Raw genomic sequence first — 14,643 nt, 5'->3', positions numbered from 1 at the left:
TGCACAGAGAGGCAAATAGCAGGGGTCATTGGTGTGACCCAAAAGTGCTGCCACAGCCAAGTGCCCCATGCCATCCAATTCATGGCAGGATTACTGCTGGCTTCCACAGAAGGGATAGCTGCTCATGGCAGCCTAGCCAACATGTAGTGGCCTTCAGTGGTAGAGATAGGCATCCACCCTATCCTCTGTTGTTACCTGACAAAGGGCAATATTTGTTATACTTCGCCAGATAAAAGAGACTTCCTTGTGAAGCAAAGGTCTTTGCACTATCCAGGGTGAAACTTCTCCAGAGGAGCAAGCAAATAGCTAAGATCATCAACAGTTCTTGTTAACACATGAGGACTCAGTGCTTTATGAAATCTATCTTCTCCATCCTCAAACCAAATCATTCTTCTGCATACTGGAACCAGGAGGAGAGGTCCAGGGTGCATGTTGATACATGCCAAAGGTTGTGTGTGGTGAGGAGCTTAGTTACTCAAACTGTGTTCTTTTTTAAAGCATGACTGAAAGAGGGACTCAGTCCCCCATCTGTTTTCTTTTCCTTCTGGTCCAAATTACAAAGACTTGGCAAGAAATCTCTTACGCATATTGGGAAGGAAGAGAACAAAATTAAACTACATTCAGTTTAAGCAGATAGTTCCCATGAATGAGACTAGAGGCAGCTGTACCCACTCACCCACAATCACCTTATTCTCTTCCCCTGCTTCCCAGAACCTCATGAAAATAAGTGAGGAGTTCCTGGAGCTGTAGATTCTTCATACACCGAGTCAAGGACAAAAGCTACACACTGGATTGCCTGGTGAGAGGGCTCCCTGAGAAGTATTTCTACAGCCACATTCTCTCCCCCATAAGATCTCCAGAAATCCACTGAAGTAAAGTAGCTCACACAATGCAAGGCCCAGAAGGGGCGCTAGAGAAGTTCCATCCAGCAGGGAGGTTGGCAGAGGGCCAGCCCCCAGGCATCTGGAGGAGTCACCTCTGAATAGCCAGGCCATATTCAGCTTTGCCCCAGGAAGTTGATGATGGGTGGTGGCACTACCAGTAGGAATTGAAAGGTTGGTGGGCACAGACCCCTGACAAGTGAAGGCTGACTGTTTCAAGGGAGACAACTGCATGCATTGGCCTGGAGGCCATTCATCTCGGTCTTGGATGGAAATGTGTGTGGAGCTGTGTGAGTTCAAGAGTCATCAGGGACTCTAAGAAAGGGAGTGTAGATTGGAGGATGAGGTGGGGGGGTTCAACAAACTAAGGAGATGCAGGAGATCAAGTGGGTATTCTAGATAGTTTCCCATACACGTGGACCCATATTCCCATTTCTGTACAACTATCTCTTTCATAAATTAGTAGGCCAGCAAAAGCTATTCAAAAAGCACATAAATATAGCAACCAGTAGGGCCTGATGGGGTGATAATGTGCTGCCCCCACAGAAGCCTAAGTGGACCCCAGTAGGCAACAGGCTGGCCCTGGAGGAAGGTGAGAACAAATTTACAGAGAGTTGGCAGAGGTGAGAGCAGAAGGCACTGCAGTCCATCTGGAGGTGGCAGAGAACTAGATTTTCCTTTTCTGAGCAGCCTTTCTCTTCTTCTGTCGCTTCTTTTTTCCTATCTTTTCTCTTTTCCCCACTTTTTCTTCTCTGCTCCCCCTTAGATAGAATTGGTAGAAGCATTAATAATGTGGAAATGAACAACACTCTGTCTCAGCCTGCATAATAAACTCTGTAGTCAGCTTTAGGTCGGGAAGCACCTGGCAAAATGGTGTTCATCAGTAACTTCATAAATTAGATAATTTTTATCATTCAGAAAAATGGGATCTGGGCTTCCAAGACACCTACCGTTGGTTAAATCAAGTGCTATTTTTCCACAATGCTGGTTCCCACTAGTATCTGAGGTCCCCAAAAGGGCTCTCACCTAACAGATTGTATGGGCAAACCCAGCCAGGCTATGCTTGCTCTGTTTTTTCAATCAGGCTTCCTGATTTCTTAAGGCAGAGCTGCTCTTTATCTAAAACAACTGCGCCTTTCAGAATGGAAGAACACCTTAATGATTGAAGACCCAAAATTCCACCTAGGAGAGGAGAGAGAAGTTGGGCCAACCATACCTCCTCATCTCAGGGGGCTTGTGGATACCCTCTGATAATGACTGAGATTGTTCTAAAGAGCAAGAGAAAAAGCTTGTTAGCAGAATTTTATTAGAGCAACTGGCTCATGCCTGTCACATTAAAATGATTCAAGCTGAATGGTATTTAATGATTTATGGGATAAGACCACCTGTGTCTGGGAAAGTTGGATATTAGCCAGGATCTGGAATTATGGGATCTTTACATGGGAAAATGTAAAAGCTGGATATTATGAGGCCTGAATCTCTGCAGATTACATGGGGGGAGGGGGGTGTTAGGGAAATCAGGGTGGAAGGAAGGGAAGAAGGAATAGTAAGTAAAGTAGTATTCTTCAGAAAAATAGCACCACCACCTCTACTGGATTTCAAAAAAAGGCAAAATCTAGAGTTGCAGCTCTCATCTGCCCCTAAGCCAGGCTCATGAGTGCTAACACATGAACTTGTCAGGAAAGATATAAGTCGCTTGACAAATAAGCCATTGTATCTTCAGAAACTCCAGAAATGTACATGGCTGACGTCTGACAACTCATGAATTTTATTTCAGGTAAATAAATCCCCACATCCAGTTGGAGGTTTATATCATAAAACAATTAGCATTTTATTGCTAGTGCATATATTTGTCACAGTTGATACATTTTTTAGTACAGGTGAAAAAATACATTGTGGCTAATATTAAAAAGCTGAAATCACATTTGCATATCATTTCTATTTCTTTACAAATTGCCAGTAGCTAATAGAAAATTATAACCTACTGACATTTCATATGGCTCCACCTCAAATATATGAGCTGTTTGACTATAAATATATTCTGAATACAGTTTTTCTAAAGAAACATTTTAAAATGCACACACATAGACAAAAATATATATGTATATATATGTGTATGTATATATACATATATACATATATATGTATGTATATATAAAAGTTACAAATACCACCAAGTTCATCCATCCGTGGATTTCCATAAAGCATTGAAAGTTTATCTTGCCAACATTTCTGATTGAAACCTGACACCTGCTTGCAACTTCAGAAGGGGTTAGCTACAAGAGGCTTGTTTATTTATTCTCTTTTTTTTAACTTCTGATTTGAAAAATCTCAGCATTTGAAGAGTTTTGTAGCACACATAGACTTCAGAGGCAATCACAGAAATCAAATTCTTCAAAGAAAGCACTCAGATTGAAATTGCATCAGATTCTGCAAAAACTTGTCTTTTGTAAAAAGATAAGAGACTTGCTCTCACCCCCTCCAGGGGAGGACCAGCCCCAGTCTGGAGGAGACAAGAGAAGGATCTCAGAGAATCTGAGCCAGAGGGGAGTGGGAGGGGAGGGAGAAGACAGGTGCAGGGAGGGAGCACCAGTCATCAATCTCCTCCCCAGAGGGTGCAGGTGCTTTCATAAATGAGAAACAGATTTGAGATGTTAGCATGCCTTTGGATGCAGGGAGTGGTAAGGGATGGCCTGGGAGGGTCTCTGTGCACAGTGCATAGTGACAATGGCTTTTACAGGGAGCCCATATTCAATCAGAAATTGAAAGAGGTGACAATTGATGGCTCTACCCAGCACAGGTAAGTATCTGAGTCACCCTGGGCCAAAAGGCACCCAGCCTTTCCCTCAGCTTCAGGGGCCTGGAGGAGGGTGTTTTGTTTGTTTGAGTTTATTTATTTGTTTGTTTGTTTATTTATTTTGAGCTCCATGCTTGGCCATCACTTAACTGTGCCCAAATGCCCAGGGAAAGGAAACAAAACAAACCAAACACAGATCTTGTAGTACTTATTGATTTTATAGGAAAGCAGGATGATAAGTGATTATAATGCTTGTGAGAGAATGGACTGATGAGAAATATTGTTGAGATAATACCAGGTCTTAGAAAAAAATCCAGTCCTAAAATAGTCAATATATGCAAGGGTCAGGACACAGTTGAATTCAAGCTGCAATATCGTACCGTTGGCTATAAATGCAGTTGTCTACATGGTGGGCAAACCACAGCCCATTGGAAGGCCAGTGGTCAGTATGATGACCATAGACACACCTGGCTCTTCCCATTCAGGTCTTTCCCCCCACATACACTTTTTCCCTTCCACCTCTCATATGGCTCTAGCTTTCCTCAGGTGGAGCTAGCAAGGAGTCCATTTTGGCTGGTGTGCTTACTTGTTTAAAGCTTTATCCAGGTATTCCTGAATCCACTTCAGTTTTGGATCAATGCACACTTGTCTATTGTTGCTCTTCAGTCTTGCCCTACAGAAAGAGAAGAGGCGACAGTAGGCAGCTGCACCCTATGCGGCATGGCTAAAATATGTGCAGTTATTATCCCACCTGCATCAACAACTAGACCCAAGCCTATCTAGCAAGTCAAGATTTGGGAATCAGGAAGGGCCAAGTTTCTGGGAATTCACGGAAGGAGGACATGGGCTGGCCTTTGAAGGTTAAGAAGGCAATTGGAAGCAATAATACAATGGGCAGGGTGTTTGTCTTGTACATGGGAGACCCACATTCAATCCCCGCATCAATATATTCCCCTGAACAGGACCACGAGTGCTTTCTGAGCACAGAGCCAGGTGAAGGCCCTGAGTACAACTAGGTTTGGCCCAAAATAAAACAAAACAAAAACATCCCAGGAAGTGAAGTAAAAGGGGATGGGGGAGAGAATAAGCACAAACCAAAGAGTTAAAACTATACAGGGGAAAAAGGAAGAAGAGGTAACCATGTGCTTAAGAAGGTGGGGTGGTGGTGGCATGGAAAGGACTCTGGAAATATTGGTGGTGGGAGGTTGACATTGGTGGTGGGATTGATCCTGAAAAATTGTATGCCCAATACCCAACTATGAATAACTTGTAAGTATCAATGGTTTGAATAAAATAATATTTTAAAAAAGTTAATGTTCAGATGTAAGGCCTAAAGTGAGGGGTTTATTTACAAGACTCAGGACTGTGAGAACTTCAAACGGAGAGTGGCAGAAGCTGAATTTTAGTTGGATGGACTATCAGAACAAAACATGGGAGGCTGACTTTAGAGTGAGCCATGAAGAGACCTGTAGAAATACATCAGCAGTCAAGAGGATGGGCTGGGAGAGGGCAGTAATGGACTGGCAATGCAGGAGCTACTCTCATCCCAACAGAAACATGGTTTCCGGAGAGGTTCACAGGTTCATTCCCTGTGATCTCACTTTTAGTTTATTTTTAGGATGAGGGGCCACCTCTGGTAGTGCTTAGGGTTTACTTTTGGTTCTGTGCTCAAAGATCAGGCCTAGAGATGCTGGAGAACAAACCAAGGTCCACCACAATAAGAGAAGTGCCTTAAACCCTGTATTATCTCTCAGGCCTTCATCACATGGTGTGTGTGTTTGTGTGTGTGTGTGTGCGCGTTTGTGTGCATGCGTGTCTGTGTGCACGCGTGCACATTTAAGTTAGGCTGTACTTTCCTCCCACATCTCAAGCCTCCTGACCAGAAAATACCTGTCAGAGGGTTTGCACTTATATTTCTGTCCTTTTCCATAAAGCTCTGGGCTCTGGCACAGCTAAAGGATTCACTGCCCTAACAGCCCCCCGTAGGTCCATAAGGAGAACCAGGGTTATCTGATAGCTAGAGGTACCCACCCAAATCATCAGGCAGGGTGTCTGTTAAGTGACTACGTTATGCAAGGGTGTGGCACAGAGAAAAACAGACCACGTTTGGATCTGGGTACCACTGTTTATAAAATTTTTTTTGTTCAGATTTACATTTGGCTTCTTTCCAGGCTAGCAAACCAGCATAATTTGTGCTAGAGAGCAGGGCTAATTTAGCTGAATTCTATATCTGATAAAAATCCCTTGCCAAAAAGACAGAGTATTTTACTATAATATAAGTAAATTGCAAGAAGCATTTATCTGATAGTGACTTCAAGATGTAGTCACAAGTGCATTCAGGGGAGCAAAGTCTAGGAAGAAGCAGCATCTAAGGAAGAAACACAATGGGGGAAATAGCTGGTGTAGGGAGAAATCTCAACAGATGCAACTTTTATTCTGACTTCTCATCTCCACATCATTGTTAGCCCTGCGATCTTTCCAAGTAAGTTCTCCCGAAGACTTATGGGCTCCTTCTCCATTGCTGGCCATTATGGCACGGGCTCTGTACAAAGGCAGACACTGACCTGCAGTTGCATGTGACTTTCTTTCTGCATTGCATCCAATCTCCTGCAGCACTAACAAGAAAGCTAGTGTGTCAGTGCCACAGATGGATGATTTTGGTTTGTCTTATTTTCCTATACGAATGGGAATCAAATGCTATTGGCTGCCATTAATATCAGAATAAAATAAAATATCAGAATAAAACAAGTTATGCTTTCATTTAAGAAAATGCAGTTAAATGAATCAAAAAAAAATTGAAATATACCCAATGATTATGAATGACTTGAACTGAATTTGGGTCTTGAGAGTTCTGTTCTCTGATAAGGAATTTATTTCAACCACCAAATTCTTGAAATCTGTAGACTAGATAAAACTGTAACTAGCAAAGGGCTAGTGGCTATCATTTCCTGTGCTGAAGGGAAGAAGCTTGAGAAAAAGAGATTAGGAACACTCAGAGCACAGTGGGGCACAAAGGGAAGAGTGGCTTTGAAACTTTTTCCTGGCGGTAAGCTAAGCTCCTCTTGTAAAACAGCTGCCTCTAATTACGACAAGGCCACGGCTACCCACTCAGCATGTGTCATTTTTTGAGCTGGAACAAGTCTGTGTGTGAGGTAGGACTAGCTTCTTACATGCACATCACCCAGGGTGAAACTCAGACTTACACGATTTGGAGGGCACAGTTGGGAGTGCTAAGGATTTTGAGATGTCTGACATTGGCTCTGGCAACATGGCTCTCGAAGAATCGGCAGGGACATCTGTAGCTCAGGCTTACCGGTTTCCCTGGAACAGATAATGAGAACAGAGGAGAGTGTTATCCTGCCTGACTTGGGGAGACACAAGTGCCTGGGTCTGTATCCTAAATGTAAGGCTGTGAGAGGAAGGAAGGATCAAGATGATAGGATAAGCTAAGGCTGGCAAACATCTCCTTGGATAGCATCTTGAGCTCTGGGTGAGTTGAGACACTTCCACGGTGCCAGAGGCAAATTTGCAAAGAAGGGAACTGGAGGTTGGGGGTACAAGAAAAGAAAATTCAGCAACCCATATCCCCCAGTTCAGGTATCCCAAACACAAGGAGAAATAATAAAAGATAATTTTTCACTCCTTCAGTCTAGGGTACTGTGGAACCTAGCTATTTTTTGCAAAATCAGCCCCTGGAGGCCCCAAAGAAAAAGACCATTCTACTCCTCTTTGAGAGGTGGGTGGAAATAAGGCTCTCATTCCAGTTTTCTTCTCTAGCACCTGCCTCAGCTCTAGAGTCTCAGAGGTAGCCCTAGGAGTATACTCTCCCCCAAAGAGTACTCTAGTTTCAGATAGCATGCATTCACCTTAATCCCAGGCAACCACAAAAGAATCTCCAGAGGGCAGGCCAAAAGTCCACCTTCTCACTAGTAGTGACTCCCACTGCCAAAATGCTCTAGCCCCCAGGGTCACATTACATCTTTGTTTGCCAAATCAGACAATTTGCAAAATACTATAATTGACACTCATTAGTGTAAATTAGCAGAGGGCTCCAGCAAACCCACCATTCAACTTCTAAATCAGAATTGCATGCCTGGAGTGGGGGTGGGGAGCTGGATTCACAAAATGTATATATGTGTGTGTGTGTGTGTGTGTGTGTGTGTGTGTGTGTGTGTGTGCATTTCAGTACATTTTATCCAAGCCCTCCTAATACCCCCACATTATTTGAATTTGTGGATCCTTTTATCATGGATTAAAGATATGTCTGAGAGTATTAGTCAAGAGATTAAAAATAAATCAAAACAACTGTGCAGTTTACAGAGTTCCCAAAAGACTCCTAATGGTCCTGGGGAAAAAGTAGAAACTGAAAACCTTAAAAATAATAATATAACCTGTGAGCAAAGGAGTCTTTTCAAAAACTTTTAAGACTATGGGGGTTAGCTTAGACTTGACCAAAGAGCCTACTTAAACCAGCAAATCAGAAGGAAAAACAGATCAGGAGACAAAACTCAGCATGAATGGAGAGGCAGGACTTCAAGAGAGCTCCAGGTAGAGAGAACCAGTGAGTGCCTTTATCTTTTGATCCCTGACCTATTCATCTCCATCAAGCCTCAGGCAAGTACCAGCTTCAACACAGCTGCAAATGGGAAGAGTCTGAATTTTAGCAAATCACCTAGTAAAAAACTCCAGAATTGAGGGATGAAAGGAAGAGTCTCTCCTTTAGGCAGGGAATGGTCTAGGCAGTCTTGTGTAGAACTTTACTTGAAATTATTAGTAGTTGAGCAGATTGGGGAGGAAGAGCAATAGAGAGCCAGAAAAAGGTTTAAACCCAAGGTAGAACAGAGGGGTGTCAGAGGGGTGCTAGTGGGGGCTGCAGCTCCCCAGTAAGTCTAAGAAACTCTTTGGGCTCCAGGAATCAAGCAGGAGAGATTTGGCTAGAAATTAGAATCTAGTTTCATCTTAAAATACCCACTTCCTTTTCCCTCCCTTTTCTTTAATTATTTCCCTGGAAATATCTATCCATTTCTTTCAAAGGCAGTTCCTATATATTCTTGCTTGAAATCCCATCAAATGAGAGACTTCAACAGGTGAAGTGACAGCTCCTCAAGTGCTTTTTTACTAAAAGCCTTTTTCTTTAGCTTTTTCCAAGTCTTATGAAAACTGATAAACATTTGGATGCTATGGCATATACAGGTGAGAGGCCTGATGGGACCAGATGTGATGTGGTGTGGGAGCCTGGTGAACTTTGATCTGCTTCAGTCATTCCCAGGGAGTCATCATGTGAAACAAAAACTGGACCCCTCCAACTAACCCACCCATGTTTTAAGAACTGAAAACCCAAGAAACCCAAGGAGCCCAGATGTTTGGCTGTGGTCAGTTAGAAGAGGAAGGGCAGGAGCCACAGATGGAGTCTTGGCCTAAATAAGGGCGTCTTAGAAATGTAGTCTAGAGATAGAGGACATAGAGGTTGCCAGAAAATCAGAAGCACACAGATGTGCATTTAATGAGAATCCGGCCAGCCTAGATTCAGAAGACCTACTGGGCTGCTGAGAGGGCTATTCAGGGGGACAACTGTTTCCTCTTCTCAGGGTGAGGAGTTTGGGATGAGACCCTACTCCAACATTGCAACCTCAGGCCAGTTTTGTTTGAGACTTCAACTTCTTGCACTGAATGTCTTCTGAAGCTCTCCAGGAGAGGAAGCCACTAGGATCAGCCAGAAATGGACAGCAACACTTTCACCAAACCACAGAACCGTTAGGGACCAAACCACAGTCTCCTTCAAGACCTGGTTGTCTGAGCATATATATATATATATATATACAGGCTAGAAAATTGAGAAATTGCCTTCGATCATTGTTCTCTGCCATTCTAACAGCTCTCAAGAATGCTTTCCAGGGTCAGCCTGGTTGCTCTGGTCCTCCTTCCAGGACCACTACATGTCTATTCACCTTAGATCCGAGGAGGCTTGAATTCAGCCCTACACCCTAGGTAGGTGTTGGGGATTTAACAAAGATCATATCATGGCTGCAGAGTAACTGTTAGTCCTTCCCCGCAGTTGCTGGAGACTTAGAAGTCAAACTAGGCATTGCAGCCTCATCAACATAGTTTTGTTTTGTGTTCTGCAAGAAGTTTATTTTGATTTGCAGTAAGGGTGTCCAGTGACAAGATGGAGAGCTTTCTCTATAGCTTCAAAGTAAAGAAAGGAGAGAGAGAGAGAGAGAGAGAGAGAGAGAGAGAGAGAGAGAGAGAGAGAGAGAGAGAGAGAGAGAGAGAGAGAAGTTCTCCCCTCCTAGTGAAACTGGACACCAGTGTTCCCAGTGGCCTAAGGCCTTGGTGACTGAACTTTGCAGCAGTGTCTTTTCCAGAGAAGAGTGTTGGGTAGCTAGGCTGCCTGCTAGGCCAGCTATAAAGACTCAGGTTGCAAGGGATGGGAGCTGGGGAGAAGCATGGGGGGTTGGATAATCCCTAATTCGGGCCCTCTCTTAGGTTACCAGGAAAGCTTGGGTGCAAAGATTAGTTCACCTGCCAATGAGGATCAAGAAAGAGATATGTAGAAGCTTGGAGGTGCAAACCTGAGAGTGGCCGAGTAAACTTTCTAGTAGGAAAAGAGAGAACTAGTTTGGGGGGATGGAGAGTGAGCGAGTGAGGGGGAGAAAGAGGAGGAGGGGGGGATGGGAGAAAGGAGGAGGGAGAGAAAGAGAAAGAAAAAGAGAGAGGGAGAGGGAGAGAGAAAGAAGCTAGAGAAGAGAGATAAAAAGAAGAGAGCAAAAAGGAGGGGGACAGGGGCATGCAGTTGCAGTTGTGGAGGGAAAATAAAAAGTTGGAGCTGCATCTCCAAAACAAGCGGTGCCAAGTGGAAAAACCTTCTCTCTAGCTCTGGTTCTGGGTCGTTCGCTTCTTTAGCACCTTAAGAAGCTGAGTCTCCATCTGGGAACCGGGACATTTCTTGCGGGAGTGCATCAGGGGGGTGCCCCTCTCTGCGTTGGCCCGGCACGCGCCCTCGATTCGATTCGCTCCCACTCACCCACCCCTATCATCCTCCCCATCTAGGGCCTCAATCCTCTCCTTTCCCCGGGATTTTGGGGGTGCCTTTGCGGAAAGCGGTGATGCCGCTCCTGGGCACCGAATCCTCGGAGGGGCAAGCTTCGAATCCCGCACCCCGAGGAAGCGCAGCGCGCCAGCAGAGCGAGCGCGCAGCGAAGACAGAAGCAGCCAAGAGAAGCGATTCTAGGTGGAGGAGATCAGCGCGCTCCAAAAGTTGCATCCCGGAGGCCCGCGCGCACTCACCGTCGCTGAGACACAGCGCAGCCAGCACGAGGGCCAGCAGGGCGACGACCTTGGCATCCATGGCACGGGCGGGCACCGGGGCCGGGGGCGCAGAGGAGGAGGAGGAGGAGGAGAGGACGCGGCGGCGGCGGGTGAAAGTGCGGTGGCGGGAGGCGGGCGATCGCCACTTTAGAGGAGCGGGCCGGGGGCGGGGTTGGCCGAGGCGGGGCGCCAAGGGGGGAGGGACAGGCCCGGAGCCGCGTCCACAAAGAGGATCTGGCCTCTAGATCCAACCCTAGGTCCTCCTCTGGGGGTTCCACTTGGCAAGAATCCGAGGGGGCTGCTGTTGCTCCCAGGACGCGGACGCACAGGTTGAGTCCCGAGCCTAAAGGTGGATGCGAACCCAAGACAGAGAGCCAAGCGACAGACACTCAGCTGGAGGATTCTGCAGTACCCCGAAGAGGTTCAAAGCGCCCGCCCAGATGTTTTGAGGATAGACTGCCGGGCTGGCTGGCTGCAGATCCTAGGCTCTGGACTTGAGCGGGCCTTCCAAGGTTACGGGTTCTCTGAACCCCAAAGTCCAGGCTGACCCGTAATTGTAATTTTTTTCCCATGCAAAGTTTGGGGTTTTAACAGGAGATTGAACTACAGAGAAGTTAGCCCCCAAAGTTCTTGCTCCTCTATTCTGGGAACTGTGAAATGTACTCATCTCAGTCCCCACACCTCATAGTGAAGTTTAGGGGGCCCTGATTGGGTGCTTCCAAGCTCCTGTATATTTTAGACAGTCAGATGTTAGCGTTCACATTGATAGCATTCTTCACATATTGGTTAGGAAGATAATGACCAGGAGAGGAAAATAAATTAGTTCCCAGATTAGGGAAATAGGGGCTTCCAGGCTCCTGTGCTAGGCTAGAGGAATAGCAAAGGTTCATCCAAGACTATGTTTGCATCTTTTTGGTTACTTGGACATCTGCAGTGGCAGTGAACTTTATCCTCACTGTGATTCCTTGATAGTCCATCCTACTGCTCAGAATGGAGATGGGCCCATCACCAGTGCTCTATCAGTGGAAGTGAGAATACTTTCCCCCTTAACCTCAGTATGTTCTCTTGGGGAAGCTGAGAAACCCTAAACTGCAGAAAAAAAAAAAAAAGCGATCCCCTTACTTTTCTTTTCTCCTTCTCCCACGAAGATGTTCCTGTGACCTTCTGATCCAGAAAACCATTTTAAGCGATCATGTCTGTAGGAGAGGCTGTTAGCCCTCCTGCTATGCTGTCACAGTACCCCAAAAGGACACATAGATGACCTTGCTGGAGCAAGAGAGGTGATGGTTAGAATAATCTAGTGAATACAAGACAGGATCACTGTACCCCTCCCACTTTCTTGCACTGCCAATGGAGTAGGTCTTGTTCCCACATGCATCAAGTGTTTCCAAGTTGGGGAATAGATGGTAGATGTCTGTTAACCAGGAGGGTCTCTAGAGAGACCCTGCTAAGGGGAAATGGTGAGATCTACATATCCAGATTAGGGGGAAGGTTGGGGGAAGGAATTTAACCTAAAGCATTCCTATGCTATTCATTCATTCATTCATTCATTCATTCAATCAAGTACAAGAGTAGCCCACTTGTAAGAAATGTTACCAAGCTGTGAAACCCACTAACTTTGTCCTTGCTCTGAAAAAAAATCTAACAATCCTTCAGAGAACACCTTCTTGCACACCTGACTTTAATTTTTTTAATTATTTTATTTAAATATCATGGTTACAAAGTTGATTTATTAAGTTTAGTCATACAATGTACAACACCCTTTACCAGTGCACATTTCCCACCACCAATGTTCCCAGTTTTACTCCCATTCTGTCTACCTCCAGGCAGATATTCTCTGTCTCTGTTTCTTTGTCTCTGCCCCCCCCTTTAGACACTGTGGTATGTGCTATTATTAATGAAGGGGTAACATTCATATCACCTTATCTTTCTTCAACACCCAGTTTCTTGTCCTGAATGATCATTTCTAACTATTATTGTTATAGAGGCCTCTCCTCCACCTTCACTGCACTTTTCCACTACTTGTGGCAAGCTTTCTACCAATACCCATTTGATAAGGGGTTGATATCTAAGATATACTAGGCACTGGTAGAATCTAGCAATTAAAAAAAAACATCTGGGCCCGGAGAGATAGCACAGCGGCGTTTGCCTTGCAAGCAGCCGATCCAGGACCAAAGGTGGTTGGTTCGAATCCCGGTGTCCCATATGGTCCCCCATGCCTGCCAGGAGCTATTTCTGAGCAGACAGCCAGGAGTAACCCCTGAGCACCACCTGGTGTGGCCCAAAAACCAAAAAAAAATAAATAAATAAACATCTAATCCCATCAAAAATGGGGAGAAGGAATGAACAGATTTTTCCTCAAAGAAGAAATACAGATGGTCAGAAGGCACATTTAAAAAAAAAAAAAAAGAAGGCGCTTCTGTCTTTTCAGATGAGCCAGGACTGCCTGTGAACTTGTCGGGTAGCTGGCTGAGTTCTGGCGCCCTCCCGTGGCGAAGTCTGTCAACCGCAAACATTAGCTTTAGGAAGCCAGGCAACCCAGCCATGTTCGGATCTAAATGTAAAGACCATTGGGCTGTAATATGATGCCCCCGTGGAGCCTGCTTTCCTGAAGGAGCTATACAGAGCCTTGCTCCCAATGCATGGTCAAAACAAAAGACAGAGCTTCTAATTACTTTTTGTTACAGATACTGCCCCAGGCTGAGGATTACTCCGTCCAGAGGAGTTACTGAGGGGTCTCAGCAGGGGATAGGGCAGAGGCTAAAGAGTGGGGGTGAAACTCCTGTCTGGCTGCCATCTCCTGGAGATGATCCCAGGACGGGGACTACTATGGACACATCAATGCTCAACTAGTGCTCATCTAGTCATTCATTAAAATTCTTATTGAGCATTTGCTATGTGCCAGTAGAATCTATGTGATATACAGAAGTAAAAGAAGTCGGTGATACCCACACCACACTCCTCAAAATAAAACGCAAATCTCATTTGCCAAGCCATTTAATTTGGGGGAGGCTCTGAAGGCTGGGTCACACCCAGCAGTGCTCAAGGCACTTTGTTCAGAGGATCACATCTGATTTCTGTCCTACTCCTCCCTATCAAGGCCAAAGCAATGCTTCCTTTTTTTTTTTTTTTTTAAGATATTCTGGATCCCTGTCACACTCAGTTCCCAGAGTTTCTCCTTGGACACCATATTCATAGGAGTTCAAGATGAGAAGTAGGACCTAACTGATATGTTAAGCGAAAGGTTTATTTAGGACTCGGTCCCAGTGCAGGGTCTGCCCATCATTTTCCACCAACACGGGTTCTTCTTTCCTTCAGAATTCAATGGTTGAGTTTTTCAGGAACTTCCTTCGAAGAGAGTGAAGATGTATACTAAACGATAATCATCCAATGTATATTAGAAGCCTGGCATTTAGTGTTACTTTGAAGACATATATACAAACTTATACATATATACATATATACAAATATATATATATATTTAAGTGGTAAAACATAATTAGAACATTAAAATGGATATTTTAGATGTTCAGAATTTAAAATATATTTTTAGAGAAAATGGTCAATTCCTCTACCAAATTCCAAAAGAAAATAATAGCCCTTGTATTTTTTCAGGTGACTTTGTTTCAGGTGATGGCTCTGTGGCATTCTGAGAAA

At 44.7% G+C, this 14,643-nt stretch overlaps 1 protein-coding gene across 1 annotated transcript; it reads right to left on the bottom strand.

Moving 5' to 3' along the window:
- Positions 1-217: 217 nt before the first annotated feature.
- CXCL12 (C-X-C motif chemokine ligand 12) lies at positions 218-11,124 on the bottom strand. The gene is made up of 4 exons (XM_049790757.1): positions 10,966-11,124; positions 6,882-6,999; positions 4,265-4,351; positions 218-1,642 (listed from the first exon to the last, which is right to left on the bottom strand). The coding sequence occupies exons 1-4, from the start codon at positions 11,024-11,026 to the stop codon at positions 1,549-1,551; spliced, it is 360 nt and encodes a 119-aa protein (XP_049646714.1). The 5' UTR covers positions 11,027-11,124; the 3' UTR covers positions 218-1,548.
- Positions 11,125-14,643: the final 3,519 nt, after the last annotated feature.

The sequence above is a fragment of the Suncus etruscus genome, chromosome 17 (assembly GCF_024139225.1).
Source record: "Suncus etruscus isolate mSunEtr1 chromosome 17, mSunEtr1.pri.cur, whole genome shotgun sequence".
Taxonomy (NCBI): Eukaryota; Metazoa; Chordata; class Mammalia; order Eulipotyphla; family Soricidae; genus Suncus; species Suncus etruscus.
Note: the sequence above shows the minus strand (reverse complement) of the source record. Positions and strands in the feature narration are given on the sequence as shown.